This window comes from Metarhizium robertsii, assembly GCF_000187425.2.
Source record: "Metarhizium robertsii ARSEF 23 chromosome Unknown MAA_Scf_24, whole genome shotgun sequence".
Taxonomy (NCBI): Eukaryota; Fungi; Ascomycota; class Sordariomycetes; order Hypocreales; family Clavicipitaceae; genus Metarhizium; species Metarhizium robertsii.
In genome coordinates, this window is record NW_011942165.1 from 22,045 (window position 1) to 42,917 (window position 20,873).

The 20,873-nt window shown below is 55.9% G+C and overlaps 8 protein-coding genes across 8 annotated transcripts; 2 read left to right on the forward strand and 6 right to left on the reverse strand.

The window, feature by feature from the left end:
* Positions 1-112: 112 nt before the first annotated feature.
* On the forward strand, positions 113-2,755 carry MAA_10238 (EF hand domain protein; the record flags this gene model as incomplete). Its single annotated transcript, XM_007828236.1, has 1 exon — positions 113-2,755. The coding sequence occupies one exon, from the start codon at positions 113-115 to the stop codon at positions 2,753-2,755; it is 2,643 nt and encodes an 880-aa protein (XP_007826427.1).
* Positions 2,756-4,004: 1,249 nt separating this feature from the next.
* Positions 4,005-4,817, reverse strand: MAA_10239 (uncharacterized protein; the record flags this gene model as incomplete). Its single annotated transcript, XM_007828237.1, has 1 exon — positions 4,005-4,817. The coding sequence occupies one exon, from the start codon at positions 4,815-4,817 to the stop codon at positions 4,005-4,007; it is 813 nt and encodes a 270-aa protein (XP_007826428.1).
* Positions 4,818-5,611: 794 nt separating this feature from the next.
* Positions 5,612-6,286, reverse strand: MAA_10240 (Helix-turn-helix, AraC type, DNA binding protein; the record flags this gene model as incomplete). The annotated part of the gene is made up of 1 exon (XM_007828238.1): positions 5,612-6,286. The coding sequence occupies one exon, from the start codon at positions 6,284-6,286 to the stop codon at positions 5,612-5,614; it is 675 nt and encodes a 224-aa protein (XP_007826429.1).
* A 667-nt stretch (positions 6,287-6,953) lies between these two features.
* MAA_10241 (alpha/beta-hydrolase) lies at positions 6,954-8,931 on the reverse strand (the record flags this gene model as incomplete). The annotated part of the gene is made up of 2 exons (XM_007828239.1): positions 6,954-7,730; positions 7,807-8,931. 2 exons carry the CDS (start codon positions 8,929-8,931, stop codon positions 6,954-6,956), a joined length of 1,902 nt encoding a protein of 633 aa, XP_007826430.1.
* Positions 8,932-11,166: 2,235 nt separating this feature from the next.
* On the reverse strand, positions 11,167-12,080 carry MAA_10242 (Translin; the record flags this gene model as incomplete). The annotated part of the gene is made up of 2 exons (XM_007828240.1): positions 11,167-11,737; positions 11,899-12,080. The coding sequence occupies 2 exons, from the start codon at positions 12,078-12,080 to the stop codon at positions 11,167-11,169; spliced, it is 753 nt and encodes a 250-aa protein (XP_007826431.1).
* A 393-nt stretch (positions 12,081-12,473) lies between these two features.
* On the forward strand, positions 12,474-13,865 carry MAA_10243 (Mannosyltransferase, DXD; the record flags this gene model as incomplete). The annotated part of the gene is made up of 3 exons (XM_007828241.2): positions 12,474-13,159; positions 13,228-13,495; positions 13,590-13,865. The coding sequence occupies 3 exons, from the start codon at positions 12,474-12,476 to the stop codon at positions 13,863-13,865; spliced, it is 1,230 nt and encodes a 409-aa protein (XP_007826432.2).
* A 513-nt stretch (positions 13,866-14,378) lies between these two features.
* MAA_10244 (uncharacterized protein) lies at positions 14,379-16,272 on the reverse strand (the record flags this gene model as incomplete). Its single annotated transcript, XM_007828242.1, has 2 exons — positions 14,379-14,638; positions 14,730-16,272. 2 exons carry the CDS (start codon positions 16,270-16,272, stop codon positions 14,379-14,381), a joined length of 1,803 nt encoding a protein of 600 aa, XP_007826433.1.
* A 1,729-nt stretch (positions 16,273-18,001) lies between these two features.
* Positions 18,002-19,507, reverse strand: MAA_10245 (uncharacterized protein; the record flags this gene model as incomplete). The annotated part of the gene is made up of 2 exons (XM_007828243.1): positions 18,002-18,482; positions 18,885-19,507. 2 exons carry the CDS (start codon positions 19,505-19,507, stop codon positions 18,002-18,004), a joined length of 1,104 nt encoding a protein of 367 aa, XP_007826434.1.
* Between the last annotated feature and the right edge of the window lie 1,366 nt (positions 19,508-20,873).

Below are 20,873 nucleotides of genomic sequence, written 5' to 3' on the forward strand. Positions count from 1 at the left end.
TGCTTTATCAAATCACAGTAGTCTTTTAGAACGGCCCCCCGTCACTGCGCCCCGCTAGCAGCAGCCGCCTGGCCACCCGCTTCACCACCAAAATCATGCTCGCCAGGTAGTCATGTGGCCTTCAACTCCTTCGGCCGACTCCCTCACGCGGCCGCGGATAGCTGTGGCCGTTGTTTCGGTGGTAGCAGCGGCCTCGGTAGGGTACTATGCATATAGAGCCCACCGGAATGAATCTTCGCGAGAAACCCCGACCGGCGGTGGCCTGCATCGAAGTAACGCCATACGACGTCCCCGCCGCACAACCTCAATTTTCCAGTATGGGACCCCTCTCGATGAAAACACCGAGGGCACAAACTTTAGGGTCCCTGGGGATGCCGAAACCGTCGTCGACGTCGACGTCGAGACCAGCGACGACTGGTGGAATGAGCCTCCCGCCACTACCGTTCCACTCTCTCCGCGAGCTGGACACACCATCGTCTCGCTTCTCTTTAGGGTGTCTGAGGATAACGCTCGGCGTAACGGATGTGTTCACAGGGGATGCCAGTGTAATTCATGTGGCATGGTACCTATACGCGGAGTGCGCTATCGATGCGCCAACTGTGCCGACTTTGATCTCTGCGAGACATGCGAGTCCCAAGGCGTGCACAACAAGACGCATATATTCTACAAGATCAAGGTTCCTGCACCGCCGTTTGGGCCCAGGCAGATGCAGCCCGTCTGGTACACTGGTGATCCCGACACTTGCCGCCGCAATATCCCAAAAGGGCTGATTGCACGCCTATCGAGGGATACTGGGTTCGAACGACCCGAGCTGGAAGCCTTCTGGGAGCAGTGGACCTACATGGCCAATACGGATTGGCGCGATGACCCCGAGGAACTGTGTGTTGCCATGGATCGTAAGACGTTTGAGCGATGTCTGGTGCCTACAGGCGGATCACGACATGCAGCGCCCAATCTAATCCATGATCGCATGTTTTCCTTTTACGACTCCAACAAGGACGGTTTGATTGGATTTTCTGAGTTTCTCCACGGCTTGTCGTACAGAAAACGCAGAGATAAGCTCAAAAGAGTGTTTGAGGGATACGATATTGACGGGGACGGCTATGTAAACCGACGCGACTTTCTCAGAATGTTCAGGGCCTACTATGTGCTATACAAGCAGATGCATAAGGACATCCTGGACGGACTTGACGACCAGCTTCTTGCCAGCACCGAGGCCCAGCAACTAGTGTCCAGTCGACAGCCGCTTAGCAGCCTTTTCGGCAGGGAGGGTAGAATTCCCTCGGCCGATTCGGGCTTCAGGATTGAGGGCAAAACCAATCGAAGAGATGGTAGCATCGAAGTAGCGGATGGTTTCAGTAGTGTTTTCACTGAAAACAGGGGCGATACCGCCCCCAGAGAAGACATCTTGGCCAGCCTATTTGCATACGACACAGATACACGACAAACCCGTCGATTGGTCTCACGCAGCGACGCCGACACTAACTGGCGGACGGTGCGGCGTGTGAGTGGCGGTGACCTAGATAGAGCATATTGGTCATCACTGCTTGATCCTCCAGCCACACTGGACGATATTCCCCATGTCTTCAATAACAATGAGGACGAGGATGTTGATGCTAATGTGGATGAGGATGAAGATGAAGACGAGGATGATGGGGATATGCAAACTGGTGAATCAGGCCGTACCTACAGCGAATCGCGGGCTCGGGCTATTGCGCGAAGTCGCAGGCTGGCGCCCAAGTTGGAGAAGCAGCGTCGAGACATGGCACGGAAGCATCTCCACGACCGGTGGAAGAGACGGCAGTTTTACTTGGACGAGGAAGAGGGTGGCATTGCACCGGATGATTGGGATGCCGAAGAGGATATTCTCGCGCGAGTCAACCTGATAACAGAGGACTCCAAGGCCAGGGATCCAGCACCCGTCACAACTAGATCCCGCTCTAGCTCCAAGGTTCGATTCGCCGAGGATACGGACGACTATGAGATTCGATCCAACCCGTCCACGTCGTCGAGGAGCGTACCTGAGCGGTGGGGCGGCATGGATATTCCGGATGCCGAAAGGGATGCCGGCAAAGAAATCCTCTATCAAGTAACCCAACAGGCATTTAATGAGCTTCTTGACACCATATTTAAGAAGGCAGAAGACATGGCGGTTGCGGCAGCAGAATCTGCAAAAGACCGGGAAAAGTACAAGGCGCAGATTGATGCCATTGACCTCCCCGAGTCCCAATCCCAGGCACCGCCAAACCAGCGCAGGCCCGAGTCGCAGCCCACTAGCAAGGCTATTTCTGAGAAGTCACTAGATGAGCTCCTGGCCGATACCGGATACGCAGTAGTCCCAGATGAGCCCCGTAATGCGGTAGACTTGGACGGTTCTGTGGAAATCATCCACGAGGAGCAGGTAGACGGTGCAGGATCCAACACAGACGACGAGCCCGCAGAATACCGAGACCCGACGTTGCCGCAGTTCCGCCCAAACAATATCGCAGAAGCGGACGAGCTGGCTGCCCGACAAGGGGCATCTGAACTCGTACACGCCCCGCGATCATCGTCGCATCAAGCAGCCCAAGAAGAGCCAGATGCCGCCACCCTCCGAAGCTGGAAGCGTCTGACCATTGCCGAGGCAGAAGCTGTTAAACGTGGAGGCTGGGGGCGTCTGAGCTTTGAAGAGTTTGAAGACATTTACAAGGGTCAGGAGGATTTGGGGTATAGGCTGGATTATCTGGGCAGCTGGATTGACTTTTGCATTCCCTAGGGGGCACCAAGGTCGGTTGATTTTTTGTCGATTTCTTTTCCGCTCGAATGAGTTTTGGGTTTTGTGAGTGTATCGATAGTGGCAAGACGCACAACAGCGACCATAGACCATGTTTGTACTTTTATTTGTATCTCATACTAGGTACCTTAGGTAGGCGGGTGGCGGTTTGATGACCTGGTTGACCAGAGCGGTCCTGGGTCTGCAAGCGGGTCTAATGGAGCGGTATTTGATTCAATTGTATTCATGGAGTCTCCTTTCCTGACGCCTTTTCTTTCTCTGAGTCTTGATGTCACTTTAGAAGTGTGTTGCCTTTTAGCGGTTTGTTAGGATTCTCAATGGCAGTGAATGCCATCTGCGTAAAGGAGCTATGAGCAGGAGAGCACCCCTTGCTGCCAAGATTGGTGCCAGATGCTATCACCCTATTTTATTAATGCGGTGATTCCCGGAGGAGCATGGGTCATTCACCAAGCTATCTACATCAAATGTATCTTGAATGGATCTGCGTTAGTATGAGGGTGCTTACATGTGGGGAGTTGGCTCTCGACAAGAATGTGCAGTCGAATAAAGGTATTGAGAGTAAAGGGGGGAAGATTGGATACAGAAACTTGACGTGTGTGCGCAAACGTCTAGATTGAGGCAGAACTCCTGTCCATTGGCGTAGAGGCGGGCTTGGTAGGCATTTTCTTGTCTGACGGTTGGGAGGGTCGAGATTGGGTTTGGCCGGCCGAGGATGGACGTGGAGGGGTTTGGTGTCTTCTGAGCGGCAAAGGGGTCGATGGACTGGGTGCTTTTCTCGGGATGGCGTGCTGGGGCATCTTTTGCAACGGGCTGTGAAATTGGATACGTGTAGGTAATTATTTATCGGGACGTGTAGTGAGGTAAATACCTTTGTGACCATTCGGTACCCGGTGCTACGTTGCCATGGACGGTAGTGAATTCGACAATAAACGGTCCATGTCGGCTGTGCCTGCGGCGAGCAAGCTGGACGGTCAGAAAATAGTAGTCGTCGCCTACAAGATACAGAACGAGCATGGAGCTCAATCAAGTATAGTGTACACGAGATGGTGTCGATGAATCACAAGTGTCTTGAGTTGAAAAATATCGAGTGGATTCTACCCAGCAATTCCCTAGGAGATGACAAGCCATGACTTTATGAATTTCCCGCCCAACGCCACGCAATGCAGTATACAACAAAAAAAAAACACAATCCTTCCTTCTATCATTATTTCTTCATTCCAAGGTCAAAACCTCACGTCTCGCCTCTATCCAAACTCTTGACAATGAGGTAACTCGTACCAGCAGCCAGGACGCCAATAACCAAAGTCTGCAAAGCGCCCCACGCACCAGCGCGATGGTTCCGAATAGCAACATAGTTCTTGACGTACCCGAACCCCAACAAGATAACAACCGTCACGGCAACACTAACCACCAGCGCGTCGCGGATATTATCCAGCAAAAAGTAGGGAACCATGGGAATCAGCCCGCCGACGAAGTAACTCAGGCCCATAGTGACGCCCGACACCCAGGCACGGTGCGCGGCGGGCCGCTCGGCACGCAGGTCAAAGTCCATCTTGAAGCGCAGCCAGCGGCGCTCGTCGGCGCAGAGCTCGTCGACAATGGGGCCGGCGGCGGCGCGCGAGACGCCGTAGCGCTCGAGGATGGCGTGCGTCTCGGCGCGCCGCTCGGGGGGCGGGCAGGCGGCGCGCTCCTCCTGCTCGGCCTCGTAGGTGTCGCGCTCCGTCACGGCGGCCAGGTACGCGCCCAGGCCCATGGAGATCATGCCCGAGAAGAGCTCCGCGAGGCCGCCCATGATGACGAGCTTGGTGCTGCCGAGGCTGGACAGGCCGGCCGTCAGGGCAAAGGGCACCGTGACGCCGTCTGAGAAGCCGATGATGACGTCGCGGAGCACGTCGCCGTAGTCGAAGCGCGGGGAGCCGGAGCCGCCGCTCGAGTGGGACGACGTCGACCGCGTCTCGAGCGACTTGGAGTCGTAGGCGCGAGGGAAGGGGGCCTCGGTGCGAGGTTCTGCGGGGAGCAGGGGGGATGATTCTGTAGGCGGCATTGTTGTTAATTCTTGGCGTTGTTGTGTGTATCTGATTGTTTTTGGTTTGCTTCCTCTGATGGAGTTTGGTGGAAGCGGGTGAAGGGATAAAGTAAAGGTGGTGGATGGCGGTTTGTGTATGAGAGTCGAGATATGTCCTTAAGTATGTGTGTGTGTGTTATACGGCTGGTGTAAGTGGCGCTCGAGCATGCAGTGTCTCTCGCCCCGGCCGACAGACCAAAACGCAAATCCAGCCAATCCCGCAGCTTGCAATGCAGTGCGTCAACTCGGCTTTTCCCTTTTCTGCACACCGCGTTGCACAAGAGGACGAACCACGGACTGTCGACTGTCCGTCTCAGTCAGAGGCGCAGAGTAGTCGTTCATCACTGCAGGGGTGTGGCGGCGGGCACGGCCAATCACAGGCCTTGTTTTAGTCAGCGTCGCGTAACCATCCCACGGCAAGTCTGCCGAGAGGATGACAGCTGGAAGCAAATCTGACCGGCCTTTGCGCTCCGAGAGCAAGTGTCTTCACCGCGGCCTCTCAAATTCATGCGTGCCGGGATGTGCTTGGCTGATGGCGATAGCGGTGCGGTGCACCCAACACCTCTGCTCGGGGTTAGACGGTCTTCGGGTTTTGACGCTCTTTTCTTCTCCCGGCAGCGACCGTGAGTATCTGCACGGGTTTCGTTGCCCGCCATCCATCCATGTTGTCGGGTCCTTATTGTATCACAGCCCATGTCGTAGTGCTCGGCGGCCATGCGCAGCGCAACCCCGTTGCAGAACCCAATTTCTGAGCCTCGCGCCCGTTTGCCTCGTCACCCCGTCGCCTCATCCGGCCAAACCAACAAATCATCCAGCTCCAGCCCCAGACTCGCACTCGCGCTCTCGCCAGAACCGTCCGTCTCCAAGCCCAAGGAGCCCACGGTGCCCACGGTCCAAAGATTGAAGTCGTCCAAGCCCAACGCCCCGGCCATCGCAGCCTGCTCCCCATCCCACACTCCCTCGCCATCCCCCGTCGCGCTTCCCCCCCAGGCAGCCCTCTCGTTGCGCAGGTACTCAAACGGCGTCACGCCCACGGTCCTCTTGAACACCCTGTGAAAGTGCCACTTGGACAGCCCCGACCTCCCAGCCATCTGGCTCAGGCTCAAGCCCTGCTCGCCCGCCGCCGTGCCAGCCCGCTCCAGGACAAACGCGCGGATCCGCCGGACGGCGCGCTCCTCGGGCATGAAGCCCTCCATTTCGGGCCGGCAGCGCTTGCACGCCCTGAACCCGGCCGCCTGCGCCTGCGCCCCCGTCGCGTAGAAGCGGACGTTGGACCGGCGGGCCAGGCGGGCCTTGCAGATGGGCCGGCAGTACACCTTTGTCGTCCTGACGGCGTAGACGAAGAAGCCGTCTGCTAGGCCGTCGCGCGTCTGCACCGCCCGCCACCGGGCTTCGTCGTCGTCGAAGAGGTTGAGGTTTGCACACGCGACGGGGTACTCGCAAGACATGGTGTGGATGTGAGTGCGTAGTTGTCACTGTGATTTTTCACGATGCCGTGTGACGGCGGGATACGTATTTTATATTTCTCATCACAGAGCTACATGCGCCCAGTGGCTGTTCACGAACAGCCATGACAAAGTATCGCACTAACGGGTCGCCGTGGCCAATTGTCCGTCATGCGATGGGAGCTACTTGTGCGGGAACCCCTGGAGAGCGGGGGCGTTGCTGGCAATATGGCCAATGAGATGGACCGCGCGACTACATCACGAGCAACAGGCGTTAATCATGCCATGTTCATCTTTCACTTCACTTTACTTTACTTTACTTTACTTTACGAGCGTAAAAAAAAAATAAAGTTCCATTGTTTGTCTTAACGCCGTCGCAGCTGTAATTCCAATTGTGTGCAATAAACAGTCTGGTGTGTTGTGTCCCAAGCGCCCGTTGCCAATAATAACGCCAACAGAAAAGACAAATTCCCAATCCCAGATCCCCAAGTCCCTATTCCCAAGTCGCAATAACAAAACCAAAACAAGTCCCGCTGCCCTCGTTAAAACCCAGTGGGAAAAAGAGTAGCAGCCTTCAGCAATATCCAGCGCAGTGTCCCTTCCCAGTCCCGTCTCCGTCCAACCTTCCCAAGTCTCCAGAAACCGTTTTCCCAAAATCCTCCCAGTGCCTTCACAACGAGGCCCCTGGCACCCTCGACGTCACCCACTCAAAGATGACCTGGGCGACCGCGTCGCTATTCTTCTCCAGGTACATGAGGTGGCCGTTGCCACAGACACCCGCCTCCTCGAGCCTGATGTGGTCGACGCCGACGCCGGCCTGCCGCATAAACGCGACCGTGGCCCCGTCGCACGTCGCGTGGTGGCTCGCCTCCGCCGTCACCACGAGTTGGCACACCCTGCCCAGCGCCGCCAGCTTCCTGACCACCCCCGGGCGCGCCTCCGGCGGCAGCACCCTGCCCGTGGTGTCGGCCTGCCTGAGCTCCGGCCCGCCACGCTGAAGTAGGCAGACGCCGTCGTCGGTGCCCGCGGCGGTCGCGAACAGGTCCAGCGGCGGCTGGGTGACGCCGTGCTCGTCGTAGGCTGGTTCGGGCACAGCCGGGTCGAAAGTGAGCGGGATGTCGGCCAGCCCGTACGGCCGGTGCTGCGCGAAGTACCGGACCTGGTTGGTGAAGACGAGCGTGTTGTCCTTGAGCGCGCGGTTCGTGCCTCCCGGGGGGCCGGCGGGCTCCACGGCCAGGACGGCCTTGACGGTGTCGGGGAGCGCGTCGGCCGCCAGGTACGAGAGCGTGGCGCCGCTTCCTTCGCCGAGGAGAATGGCCGGCCCGGTGCGCTGGACGAGCTTTGTCAGGGCCGCCTTGCCGATGGCTTGTCGTTCGTGTCGGCGGAAGTACAGGGGCACCGTCGAAGCCATGTACGTTTCGAAAATTCCGTCGTCTCGCAGTCCATTCTACTTTTGAGTTAGTACGAAACGGTTGCGGAAAAAACAAAAATTGTCAAACGGGAAAAATTGGGGGGAAACTTACTCCTGGCCATTGGGTGTGCTTGTGGGCGTCGGGCCATCGCTGGAATTTGCTCGCCGCTGTACACGTGGCTTCGGCATTGTCCCGGGTGAGCTTTGCCGTGCAGCTCGCGTATTTGCTCCATTGGACGATGGACTGGTCGAATTCGATGGAGCGTCCGCAGGCAGGCAGGTCGACGACGTAGACGGTGAAGCCCTTGTTGATGAAAAAGGCCGCCCATCCTTGCTTGCCGTCGGGCTTGGTGGCCCAGATTTTGCCCGTGTGGAAATCGCCGTGGACCAGGACGATGGGATACGCCCATTTCGGCTCCCGAGGTGTGTACTTTTCAACGTACATCTTGGCTGCCTTGGGCTCGCGTAGGCTTCGGCTGGGCGGCAAGGGGCGATAGTCGAACTTGATGTGAAATTGTTCGACTTCGTGACCAGCCGACGAAACCGGAAAGTTCGAGGGCTGGTAGGCGTCCCATGCGCTCCGAGGGCCCAGCTGCCATGAATTGGGCTGTATATGCTGGACTTTTGGCGGCGAGTAATATACCAGCGGGTTGGGAGTGCTGGTTTCCGGGGCCGCCACACTATGGGCCGGGTCTACGGCAGAGGTGTCCAGATTGCCAGCGTTGTCCGGACTGATGGAGATATCCGGAATACCAGAGGCGTCCGGATTAACAGAGATATCTGGATTGCCAGCGTTGTCCAGATTGCCGGCGTTGTCCAGATTAAGAAAGATATCTAGATGACTAGTGTCATCTAGATTAATAAAGTTACCCGAAACCAGAGAGCCGTTCAAACCGCCAAGGGGAGTGGGGAATTCGTCCTGATGATCAGGCATGTTGTCCACGTCCATGGGGTCCGTCACGCCATTGTCCAAAGGTTGAAAACCAGCAAGAAAGTCGCCGTCAGTACCGTCCAAACCGAGCATGCTGGGGTCCACGAAAGAAGCGGCAGTGGAGGGGACGTCGGCGGCGGCAGCGGCGGCAGCGGGTTCCTGTTCGGCCGGTACGTAAAGGCCAATCGGGGCTTGCTCAGGGTCAAGGACAGTCGGTATTGACCCAGTGTTGGCATCTGGGTCTTCCGAAAGCCAGGACTCCTGGAACAAGTCGGTCATCTCCTCGTCAAAGGGAACAAAAGGCATGATGACTGGTTGGCGGAAAGTAATAAGTGCTGTAGTGCAAAAGGTGGCACGTCGACAGCAGTAGGGGAACAGGGACTTCAGGGGAGATGAAGTCACTGGTGTGTAAATAATAGGTGCTGTAGTGCAATAAGGTGGCACTTGAACAGCGGTAGGTGAACAGGGACTTCAAGGAAGTTAAAGTATGTAAATAATAGATGCCGTTGTGCAATAAGGTGGCACGTAAACAGCAGGGGTAGGGGAACAGGGACTTTAACGAAGATGAAGTGTGTAAATAATAGTTGCTGTAGTGCAAAGAGGTGGCACGTAAACAGCGGTGATAAGGGGGGCAGGGACTTCAAGGAAGGTGAAGTGTGTAAATAGTAGGTGCTGTCGTGCAATAAAGTGGCACGTAAACAGCGGTATGTGAACAGGGACTTCAAGAGAGATGAAGTCAATGTGTAATAATAAGTGCTGTAGTGCAAATAAGTGGCACTTTGACAGCAGTGGGAGGGGGAACAGGGACTTCAGCCAACTTGAAGTGTGTAAATAGGTGTTTGTAAGTGCTGCCGTGCAATAAGGTGCACGTAAACAGCAGTAATAGGGGAAGCAGGGACTTCAATGGTGATGAAGTATGCAAATAGTTGTTTGTAAGTGCTGTAGTGCAAAGAAAGGCACGTAGACAGCAGTGGAAGAGGGGGCAGGAAGTTCAAGGGGGTAAAGTGTCCGGAAGTTCAGGGGGAATGAGGTGATGTGTGTATGTATTAGGGGTCAGAAGGAAATAGTTGTTTGTATGTGGGTGCTGTACTGCAAAGTGATGGCACGAGCAGTGGTGAAAGTGGCACCAAGTTCAAAGGGAATTGCAGTGTCAGGAAACTCAAGGGGAAATGAACTGTGGGAGGACAAATCAGGAAGAACAGAATCAAGAGTGCAGGTCCCGGCTACATTTATATAGAGGAATTTCAAATTCTACGGGGTTCCAAAGGCTGGGACGTCTTCCTCGCTATCGAAACTCGGGCAAAGTCTATATCCAAACTACGTCGATGTAATGACACACGATCTAAGGCATCGAGAGGAGGCAGGCCTTGGAATAAGCGAGATGGACTAGTATAATGCATTTTTCAAGGTTCACCAAGGGGGTCCTCGATTCACAGACACACGATCCAAGGCATCCAGAGGAGGACCAGCCTTGGAATACGGGAAATAGTCTAGAATAATGCATTTTCAAGGTTCACCAAGGGGGCCCACGGGCCAGGTAGTCCGATCCCGCACTTTACAAGACAATAAGGTTTCGATACAATGGCGTCCTCGCTGTCTACGTCGAAGGACGTCGAATGTCAAGATGAGAGATGTTCTTTGGCTAGTCACGACAAAGGTATTGTGTGTCTTTTTTCACGGGAGTGTTCATCAACGAGCAGCTCACTTGTAATGAGATGTTGTCGTGTTACTATCTGAGCACTACGTGTACAAAAGCCAGCACAGATTCGCCATTATTGCACCTTACAATGGCAGGTCTGCCCTTCACAAAGGCTGACTGAGGTACCTGCTCAAACAATGAGATCGAGATCTCTGTACTCAAACCAAAGTGTAAATGATGGCTAAAAGATCCCCAGCCACGACAAGATGACGCTTGAAAACGAAACAAGGAACAGCAAACCTAATCGGGGCCGCCTACGACAGCTAACGCAATATACGAGAATCTTGGTTTTGGCAGCATGTATCCGGGTTGTTAATTTGTATCCATGGCCTACATGCACTGTGGCATGGGACTTGGCAGGTACAGACACGGTAACCACGTGGCGCCGATTCAGGTACACCTGCCGCGGGCTAACCACAAGACTTGGACGACATCGAAAGTCAATAGAAGACCGGCCTATCCAAGCTTTGTTGTAATGTCCTGGTGCATTTTCTGTATACACTAAAGGGCCAGCTTGAGGACGCGGCATCTACGTGCTCAGCATCCATAGGCGTCACATGCTCATCAAAGGTGGTCCATGTCCATACCGAACCCAAAGTAGTCCATTATTGACTTTTGACACATGGCTAGAAAGGCAAAATAGGGAAATGCAGCCAACACACAAAGCCCCAGCAAAGCGAGAAGCATATTCTGTCCATGACGGTCTGCATACAGCATGATCCATCATCTTCGCCCGGTTTCTCAACAAGTGTACTACTCACCAACCTCTCCAACACGCCCACATGGCCACTGTCCCAACAAGTCACAAAGTGCATCTCTCACATCCCTCCTCGCAGCCTCAATCAGGGACTCCCGGCCTCCACGTCGTCCTTCATGTCAGGCACCCACCCCTTGGGTCTCTCGCTCCCCCTGACAGCAAGCCCGTAGCCCAGCTTCTCCACCTTGCTCACGCTCTGCCTCATGGCCTCCATCTTGTTCCTGTAGTCCCTGGTGGGAATCTCCCGCAGCGCCTCAAACGCACACCCCAGCTCCTGAATATCGCCCAGTATATTCCGCCCATCCTCGCCGCCCAGCATCTCCCCATGCTGCGCCGTCGTCACCGTCGCAAACCGCATCATTTCGCCAAAGAGGTCAAAGACGCCAAACATGTAGTCGTGGGGCGTGAGCGCAATGTCTCCCGGAGTAGAAGCCGCCGCCTCCTGGGGAGTAATCAGCTTCTGGTGGCGGAGGTAGTGCGCAAACGAGAGTGCCTCGACCAGCTCCTCGAGGCATCGAAGCGACCAGCTGTATCGGTGGCGGTTTATGGACTGCACATCCGGGGAGATGGATTGCAGGAGTGCCGTGATTTCAGCCATGCGTGTGGCCACGTCCTTTTCCGTAGACGGGGGCAGGCCCTGGTTGATGTGTTTTACTCTAATTCTTGTGAGCCAAGGTGTCGAAAGTCACCACGTTTTGTATGTATGTTTGTGTGCATGTGTAGCTGCTCATCTCATCTTACCGTTGCAGCGCAAAAATACTTTTTGTCCAGAATTAGTACAGTCTGTATATATAATACATTACAGTGGGAAGCGTACATCTTCTTACTCTGGGCGGTGACGTCCCTCGACGCCTTGACTACCCTCTCCTTCCGATCATAGTGCTCATCCAGCTCATCGCGAAAGTTTTCAAACAGGGACTGGAATCTGGTGCGGGGCGCGTCCTGCGATGATCTGGAGCGCGCGTTGCCGTCTCGGTCTCTCTTAGTTCCCGCGGGCATGTTCACGCGTCCAAATCTTGATACTTTTGGTGATGGCGGTTTTCAACGGGGCCAAGTGAGGTTGTTGTTGATGGAGGTGGGTTCGCCAAACGCATCCCCATTGAACGGTGCGGTCTGGTGTGACGGATTGGGAGCCGCACTAACAATTTGCGCCCCACGTTTTTCCCCATCCCCCCCAACTGCATCCCACCAGACACAAAGTGCCATCCGTCAAGCTCCAAGCTCCAAGCTCGCACGTGTGAATCAACACCAAGGGATGTGAAGAGCAGGGCGGAACGCACTCCGCCGCCAGCATCGACACAAGCTCCCCCTCCCGCCCGCAAGCATGGGAGACACCTCCACCGACGTCTCTCAATCCTCATTGATCGTCGCATCGCCGCCGTCGCCAACGCCATGGCCATGATGGCATCGCTCCTCCGCCCAACGCCGCTCCTCCTCATCGCCGCCCTCCTCCGCGCCGCGCTCCTCGTGTACGGCACCTACCAAGACGCCCACTCGGCCATCAAATACACAGACATCGACTACCTCGTCTTCACCGACGCATCCCGCTACGTCTGGCACGCGCAGTCCCCCTACGCGCGCGACACCTACCGCTACACCCCTCTCCTGGCATGGCTCCTCCTCCCCACCGTGTCCTTCTTCTCCTTCGGCAAAGTCGTCTTCGCCCTCGCCGACCTCCTCGCCGGGTGGCTCATCCTCCGCATCCTCCGCCGTAGGGGCATGCCCCCCGAGCAAGCGGGCGCCTTCGCCGCCCTGTGGCTCTGGAACCCCATGGTCGCGACCATCAGCACGCGCGGCAGCGCCGAAGGCCTGCTGGGCGTCCTGGCCACGGCGCTCGTCTGGGCCGCCGAAGGGCACAGGGTCAACCTCGCCGCCGCGCTGCTCGGCCTCGGCGTCCACTTCAAGATATACCCGTGCATCTGGGCGCCCGCCATCGCGTGGTGGATGGACGACGACCGCCCGCGTCGCAAGCAGGCCCGCCGCCGCCGCCGCGCGCGATTCCTGTCCCGGGACAGAATCCAGCTCGCCGCCGTGAGCCTCGTCACCTTTACGGGACTCAACGTCCTCATGTACGCCGTGTATGTCTCCCCCCCCCCTTTTTTTCGTCCCCTCGTCGTGCCGCAGTTACTCAAGCAGACTTCCGCAGCTACGGCCGCCCGTTCCTCGTGCACACCTTCTTCCACCACCTCACTCGCATCGACCACCGGCACAACTTCTCGCCCTACAACGTCCTGCTGTACCTCGCGTCCTCGCGGCCAGGCATCCCCCTGCACGCCGAGTCGCTCGCCTTCCTCCCGCAGCTGTCGCTCTCGTGCGTCCTCATCCCGCTGGTCCTGGCCAAGAAGGACCTGGCGACGACCATGATGGCGCAGACATTTGCCTTTGTCACCTTCAACAAGGTGTGCACCTCGCAGGTAAGCCGTACACTGGGCGGCCGATGTGCTTCACGTCCACAAAACTGCCCATGGACGAAACGAGCATCTTCACGGGGCGGGCTAACAAGCGTAGTATTTTCTCTGGTACATGATCTTCCTGCCCTTGTACCTCCCCACCTCGACATTCCTGCGCAAGCCGCGCCTGGGCATGACGGCGTTGGTCCTATGGCTCGTCTCGCAAGGAGCGTGGCTGCACCAGGGGTACGAGCTGGAGTTCTTGGGACGCAGCACCTTCTTCCCTGGCCTGTGGGCGTCATCCGTGGCCTTCTTCCTGGTCAACTGCTGGATTCTGGGCGTCATCGTCAGCGACGGGGGGGGCCGCGCAGCACCCAAGGCTCGTACAGAATAGCCACGAGCAGCTTGTGTTTGCAAATCGATGAAGACGCCACTTGCTTTCATCTTTTAAAAGTAGAATTCTCATTATGGGTATCTATCTCGCATATGCGGTAACCACCAAGTCCAAAACCATCAAAAATGTGAGGGGGGTATTGTATCATCCTTCAAGCGAGCAGATTCCCAAAGTAAATCGGTTCTCAGGCCCTTGCCGCATAGGGCGGGCATCATGTTCGCAATCGAGCTTTATGTGACGCGTGTTTCCCAAACTCCGTGCTCTGTCCATTTGCCAATGTCAGGCTGCTGTACTATTTCGCCATCGTGTCGTGTGCAAGGCCATAAACGCCGTCTCCAAATATGCAGATAGGCCATGATAAATGTAACAAAAGAAAAGGGGGGAAGAGGAAAAATAAATTTACGCAACCTCTTGTGCCTTGCTGTAGTGAGCAATACTAAAATCTCCGAATCTGCTGCTCTCCTTTATTTCTTATAGTATCTTCTTACTTTCACAATCTGCAATATTCATTGCTTACTGGATTGTGATTCTTGTTGCGAGCGATCGATAGTTGGAAAGCTTCAAGGAGGATATCCGTGTCCGTGGGTACTCGGGCATAATCACCATCCTTCCGTCCTTGCTGTACGAAATATTGCCGAAACTCTCGCAGAGTTCGGTGAACTGGACTCTGGGCCGAACTCGCGCGAGTTCCGCCACAATCGCGTCACTCCAGACGCCTGAGCACTCTCCGTTCGCCATGAGAAAGTATGGGTTCAGTGGCGGCAGGATGGAATCTGGAAAAAGTGTTAGCCAATGACTCCCACACAATCAGACAGCGCGCGCCTGGCACGGGGATAGGGGGGACGGGGAGAGGGGGGAGCGTACCTAAATCTACGAAGCGGATCCGGAGGTACTCGACCTCTTTGAACTTGTCCAAGGACCTCACCGCAGATAAAACCAATCGTTCAAAGGCCTCGATAAAGCCCAACTCCTGTATTCCGGATCCAGAATCGTGATAGCTGCTCGAGTGGCGACAACAATTCTTGACAGTCAAGTCAATTGACCTCAACCTTGTGGTCATTGGATTTGCAAGCCGGCCAGCCATGTCAAAAAATCGGTGGCAGACGCGGCCGGTATATGAAAAGTGCTCCAGCCGAGTGGTGACCTCGGCCATCCTGGCGCAGATGTGCGTCTTCATTGCTACTTTGGCGTAGAATGCGGGCATCACACCCTCCCTTCTGTAGTCATTCTCGAGGCACAGGTTAAAACTGGTGATGCGCATGGGTAGAGACGGCACGAATTCGGACATGGTAATGTAGCTCTTGGATTTTGGCTTGCTGTATGAGGCCTGCCACTCCTTTAGATTTGGCAAAGCACCCAGAATGGCGTGGAAGTCGCCAGTCTCTCTCATCAGATTCCATTGCCCCCTCGTCACGAGAGTCCTCACTGTCGGGACAGGCTCCAGCGCCCGTCCGGAGAGTACGTGCTCTTGGTGGCGGAAGCAAACCACCTTGGGTGCTTTTCTTCGTTCGCCGCCCTCCAAAGACAAGACCTGCACGCAAGGCAGTGCCAGGGATACAAATCGAAAGACCTCGTCTAGCGTGCAGTTGTTTGCCGGCAGGGTATAGGTGGCATTTGTGAGCCCGTCGGACGTCACGGTTGGCAGGACGAGCGTATTTGACAGGGCGAGTGGGCCAAAGGTAGGCTGAAACACGGGGAACCAAACTTCGACGTGCTTGATGTGGCATGACAGGTGCGGTTTGTCGGCCAGGTGCATCATTGCATTTTCAATGGATTCGATGGTGGCCTTGAGCTTGACGTGGCGGTAGAGACGCTGCTGGACCAGAACTCTCCATACTTGGTTTACCAGAGCCAAATCGGCGAGTTCTCGCCTGCGGCAGTGTCGTTGGGCACCGCTCCAGGACTTGGCTAGGCTGGATATTCTCATGGCACTGCTAGAAGTTGGCGAAATGCAGTAACCAAAGAGGTGGTCCAGGATGGCTTCGTGGACTTCAGTTGGCAGCTCGTCGAAGGGCGTGGCACGTGAGGCATGGGCCATGGTATTCTCGGTCGCGGACGAGCTGGACTCGTTGAACATTTCGATGTCGGTGCCATAGTCAGAGTCGTCGAGGCAGCACACGCGAGTGCCGCGGTTATCGGGGAGCGGAAAGGGCGTGCTGCTCGGCCTCGCTGGTGGGACAAAGAAGGAGTTTTTGACTTGGTCCAGCGGAGGGCTCGACTGGCCAGGAGACACGGGGCTCGAGGCGGTGTTGAGCAGCGTGGCCATGGACGAGGCCATTAAGCAATTGAAATCGTCGTCTGCAGATTCGGGGGCGTGCATTTGTTCGTCATGGCTTCGGAAGCCACCTCGGACGGGCAAGGCAACATGGCCATCACCATGGCCTTGGGCGTCGGTGGGTTGTCCCATTCCGGCTTGGAGCATCTATTTTACAATGTCTGCGGAACGGATGGCTGGGTCGGCAACGGGTGCATTCTCAGTGACGGTTTGATTGTTGGAAACGTTGCGATTGATATGGGTGCACGCTGCCGAGTGTAAAGTGCAAAGAAGGTGCCGGCAAGTCGAGGCGGAGTCGAAACGACGATTCAAAACTCGGTTTGAGGTGGGCGTGGCAGGGGAAGGGGAAGGAGAAGGAGAGGGGTCAATTAGATTTGACTGGCTCCAGGCGAAGAATGACACAAAGCAGAACAAGGAACGCTTTCTGAGAACACTGGGTTTAGGTATTTTCCAGGACGGATGGATGGAGGCACCAAGTATCGACGTTTTGGCTGCGGCCAAGTGGCTACTGGGTAGGTGAGGCGCAGAAAAGGCAACGGGGGGAGAGAAAAAAGAGAGAGATGACGGATTTGCGAGACGGGCCGGCGTCAATCCAGTGACATTGACTACAAAGGATCAAGCCATGACCCCGAGTGCGTGCGTGAAGAGAGGTAAGTGGATGGATGGATGGGAGGAGTTTGAGGCCGCCCGCCCTTGGCAGATTGATCAAATGTGAGTCGGTTGATGTGAGAAGATGAGCAAATGAGCAAATGTGAGGGGAAACATGGAGTTGGAGCCTAGTGCCAAACCTTGCCAAATGCTTGCGGCCTTGAACATTGAATTTGCAATCTTCCCTTGTGCCAACTAGTCGGGTGGATAACTATCATGGCGGCGCCCAAGGGATCGATCTTGTCAAAAAAGGGATCAGACATCTCTTTGGGGTGGTGGAGATGCTCAACATTGAATGCTTCAATGCGCTTCTCGCACCTTGGCACTTTTCGTCGGCCCTCTCCAGTCGCTCACGCCTCGGCACAGCACCACTGATGTTGACGATATATTGCAACAAGCCATCCATGTCCTGCACTGCCGCGCCTTCCCGCCTGCTGCCTAGCCGCATCCCATGATGGGCACGTCGTGACGACGGAGCCCAATATTGATTGACCATCACGCAGCACACAAGCCACGTAGCTGCGCCTCCGAACCGAGCCACAGTCCGACTTGACTTGACATGTTTGCTACCACGCCGTTGGGCTGCTGGAATTTGAGTGAGACGGGGCCATCAAGAGGCCATCACGTCAGTCAAAAATGCCCTCCACTGTGCCCAGATGGCGGAGGTGCTGACTAGTTACTCCGTACAGCATTCAAATGCATTGATGTCGACTGTCAGTTGAAAAAAATACAGTGGATTCATCTGGAATTGCCGCATACTACGGAGTACTAGTACTGACTGACCCCAGCTCCTCCAATTTCCGTGCGAAACATTGAACCAATGCATTTGCTCAGGGGGCTGGCGAGTCCTCCAAGCCGCGGCGGGCCAATTTGATCGCCCTTCCGGCTCCAGCACCATTTGTCATTTGATATCACGACATGGATGCCACGCGATCCTCGTCCGTGCCCCAGCATTCTCCCTCCCTCGACTAGTAAGTAGTACGTATGTTAATCTTTAAAATCTTCAATATTGTCATGAACCGGCAGAGCCACATGCATGTTCCATGTTCCATCGACCCTCACCAACCACATCCATTGAATACTTTCATCACGGCGGCAGCACGGTGGCGTTTACCAGAACCCTCGACAATCCTACTCCGTAGCCACAACTCTGCCATTCCTGAGACGGTTTCTTCTGGAACAATGGGCCAGTCGCCGCCACGCGCATGTATTACTAAAAATCCTTTCCACGCCCAGGGTTCCCAACTGCTGCGTGCCGAGCACACGAGTCAAGATGTCGAGATTCCCGTCTTGGGGGGGAGACGAACACGCCACATGCAGTGTTGGGCATGCCAGATGTGCTGATGCGCACACCAATGACGCCCCAAAACACGTCAACTGGTCTTTTGGCATTGTGCACGTCGCAAATTCGACATGTGAGCTGGGCCCTCTTGAAGGGGGTCAAGGCCAACACCACGGCTTCAGAGTAGTAGCCCTGCCGACTCACCACGTCGCCCGTCAAGATGCCCACCGAGCCGAGGGTTTCGTGGTCCGTGGACGGCTGGTCGGGCACGCCGGACGAGACGCCAGGGAACATGCGCGAGGAGCCGTCGCGCGCCGCTCCGATCTTGACGGGGTTCTCGGAGGCGACGATGACGAGCTTGGTTGCCGAGGGCGCCGCTGCCGCCAGGGTGGATGTGCTGTCCGGACGCCGGCTACAGGTCGAGTTGTGTCTGGTGCGTTGTGTGAAGCCGTCATCATGTCTGGCAAAAGTCTGCCCCTAGTGCACGGGGGTCCGGCGCCAACGCTCGTCAACTCGAGGTAAATTGTGCGTGGTCGGTTCATCAAGGTGGCGCTGTCGGCCAACTTGACTCGACGTTTCAATGGTGCTTTCGTCAAGAGCCACTGGCCAGCTTCGTCCCAACATTCAGCGTCGCAACCGAGTCACATCTCTCTCAACCCAAGTAGCATGACAAGTACACCCCGATCCCGTTGCCCGCGGCAGACGAAGCCCCTCGCAGCCCGCAAACAAAGACACCAGCGTCTAACTGCTGATAAAATCCATCAGCGCAAACAGCGAAGGCGGCTGTATCCTGCCCCCGTCCGGCGCGCCATACGCCTTCTCGAACCGGGGGTCGATCCAGTCCCGCATAGCGGCAATGTCGACGCCGTCGTACGATTCGTGCGGCAGCTCCTCTGCCGGGCCTTCCTCCGACGCCGCGGTGGCATGCGTGTCCAGGCTTCCGTCCTCGCATGTGCCCGGCGTCGACTCGTCCGCGCACCCATCCCCCCCGACCGCGGAGCTCGACGAGGCCGCCGGCCCCGTGTCCCTGCGCTCGCCGATGTTGACGCCCTCCAAAAAGGCAGAGCTCCACGAAAAGTCCTCCGGGTTGGCGTCGTTCTCCCAGGGGAGAGTCAGCTTCCGCACGTGCTCCTCTTGCCTGCGGGAGGCTGCCTCGGAGAGTTGCGCCGCGCGCGACGACGACGGGTTGCTGGTGAGGGGCTCGGAGCTGCATCGCCGCGGCTGCAGGCGCTTGTTCTGCTCGGCGACGGCGCGCAGTCCGTCTGACAGGGCGGATATGGCGGACAGGGCTCGCTCGAGCCCGCGCTCCGTGGCGAGGAGCCTGGACTCGAGGTCGATGATGCGGTGCTTCACCTTGTCCTTGTGCTTGCGCTGGCTGCTGCGGAGTCGGGCTGCCCGCTCGGCCGGACGAACGGGCCGCTTGGGAGCCGGTGCCATGACGGGCTGCTGCTTGTTGCTGGCGCGTCGCGAGATGTTTCTGTGTGATTGTGGAATGGGCTAGTCGATGACGTTTAAATTAAATGTAGTTTTTGCGTAAAACGTGCATGTGACGGGGCCCGAGGGTGAGGTGAGAAGAATCCTGGATCCAGTTGCACCACCGTTGCGACGTCCAGTGGGGGTTTTAGCATCGTGCGGGCGAGCAGTCCGGGTCCGGCCGCGTTGCCGTCATTGTCTTACCGTCGACATCTAATTGGTCGTCCTACCCGGTACCGGTATCGTCGTAGTGGCGGCTGGGCTCCAGGTGATATTATGCTCTGTAAGGCGAAATGAGTCGACTTTTTCTATGCGTGGCGCCCGTCAAGATCTGCTGTAGCTTTATTGGAATTTATGTAATTCCCATCGCAGGGTATTGGAGCAGTGCGTTTGGGCAGCAGACGAACTGACGAGAAGAATGGGATTATAGTAACAAAGGACACCTGCCCCTTGAAAGGGACTCATCAAGCTTCCGACACAATGAGAACCGCGTTTACCAATGGAACTAAATAAGAAGATTCAAAACAGTCTGGTGGCCTTCAGTCCAATATACCCTATGTAAAGCTGGCAGGTTTGCCACTGCGCTCTTGATACCTTCTCTGGCGGGGTCCAACTTGCCCTTGCTTGGCGGCACATTATAGCCCCGAAAAACCTGGACAAGAAGGCTACATATAGATACATATGTATATATATGGCCGAAAGAGTTGGCCCCAGGTCCTTTATCATTTGAAAGTAGTGCACTAATATTCGACGTTGAGAAAAATAAGCAAAGGCGTACGTCCAGCATCTTGCTAAGACTGTGTGCAACGCTCAGCCACCGACGGAAAAGCAGGCGTAAAGTTGGGAAAATGGAATGACCAAAACGCAAATAAAACTGGACTGATACGACCCATGGAGATTTTCGAGAAACATGCATGCGAAATTTTGCGGATGCCGACAGTTGATACCTGGCGCGGATGAGTTAAAACCCCAAATTGGGTATGAATAGCAAGCTTTCTCCCGCAATGTGTCAAAAGTCGCCGAGAAAGAGACATCTTCTGGGAGAAATAAATCACAGGAAATGGGATAAATGCGATATGATGCTTCCGCGACTCTCGACTCGAGTCGTAATCGGACACCTGGCACCCCAAGCATAAGCAGGGTCGTTCCGGCGCGCCCCGATGAACCACGCCAGCAGGATTGTTGAAAAACGATTAATTCTCTTTCAGCTTCACTTGGCCGTCTTTTGTGCTAGTGCCTCTGTCTCCCTCAGAAAGCAGCGAGCGGCGCTATTGGGCGATGCATTACGCAGCCGCGGTGCCAAAAGACCCCGTTTGTGACCAAGGGACTT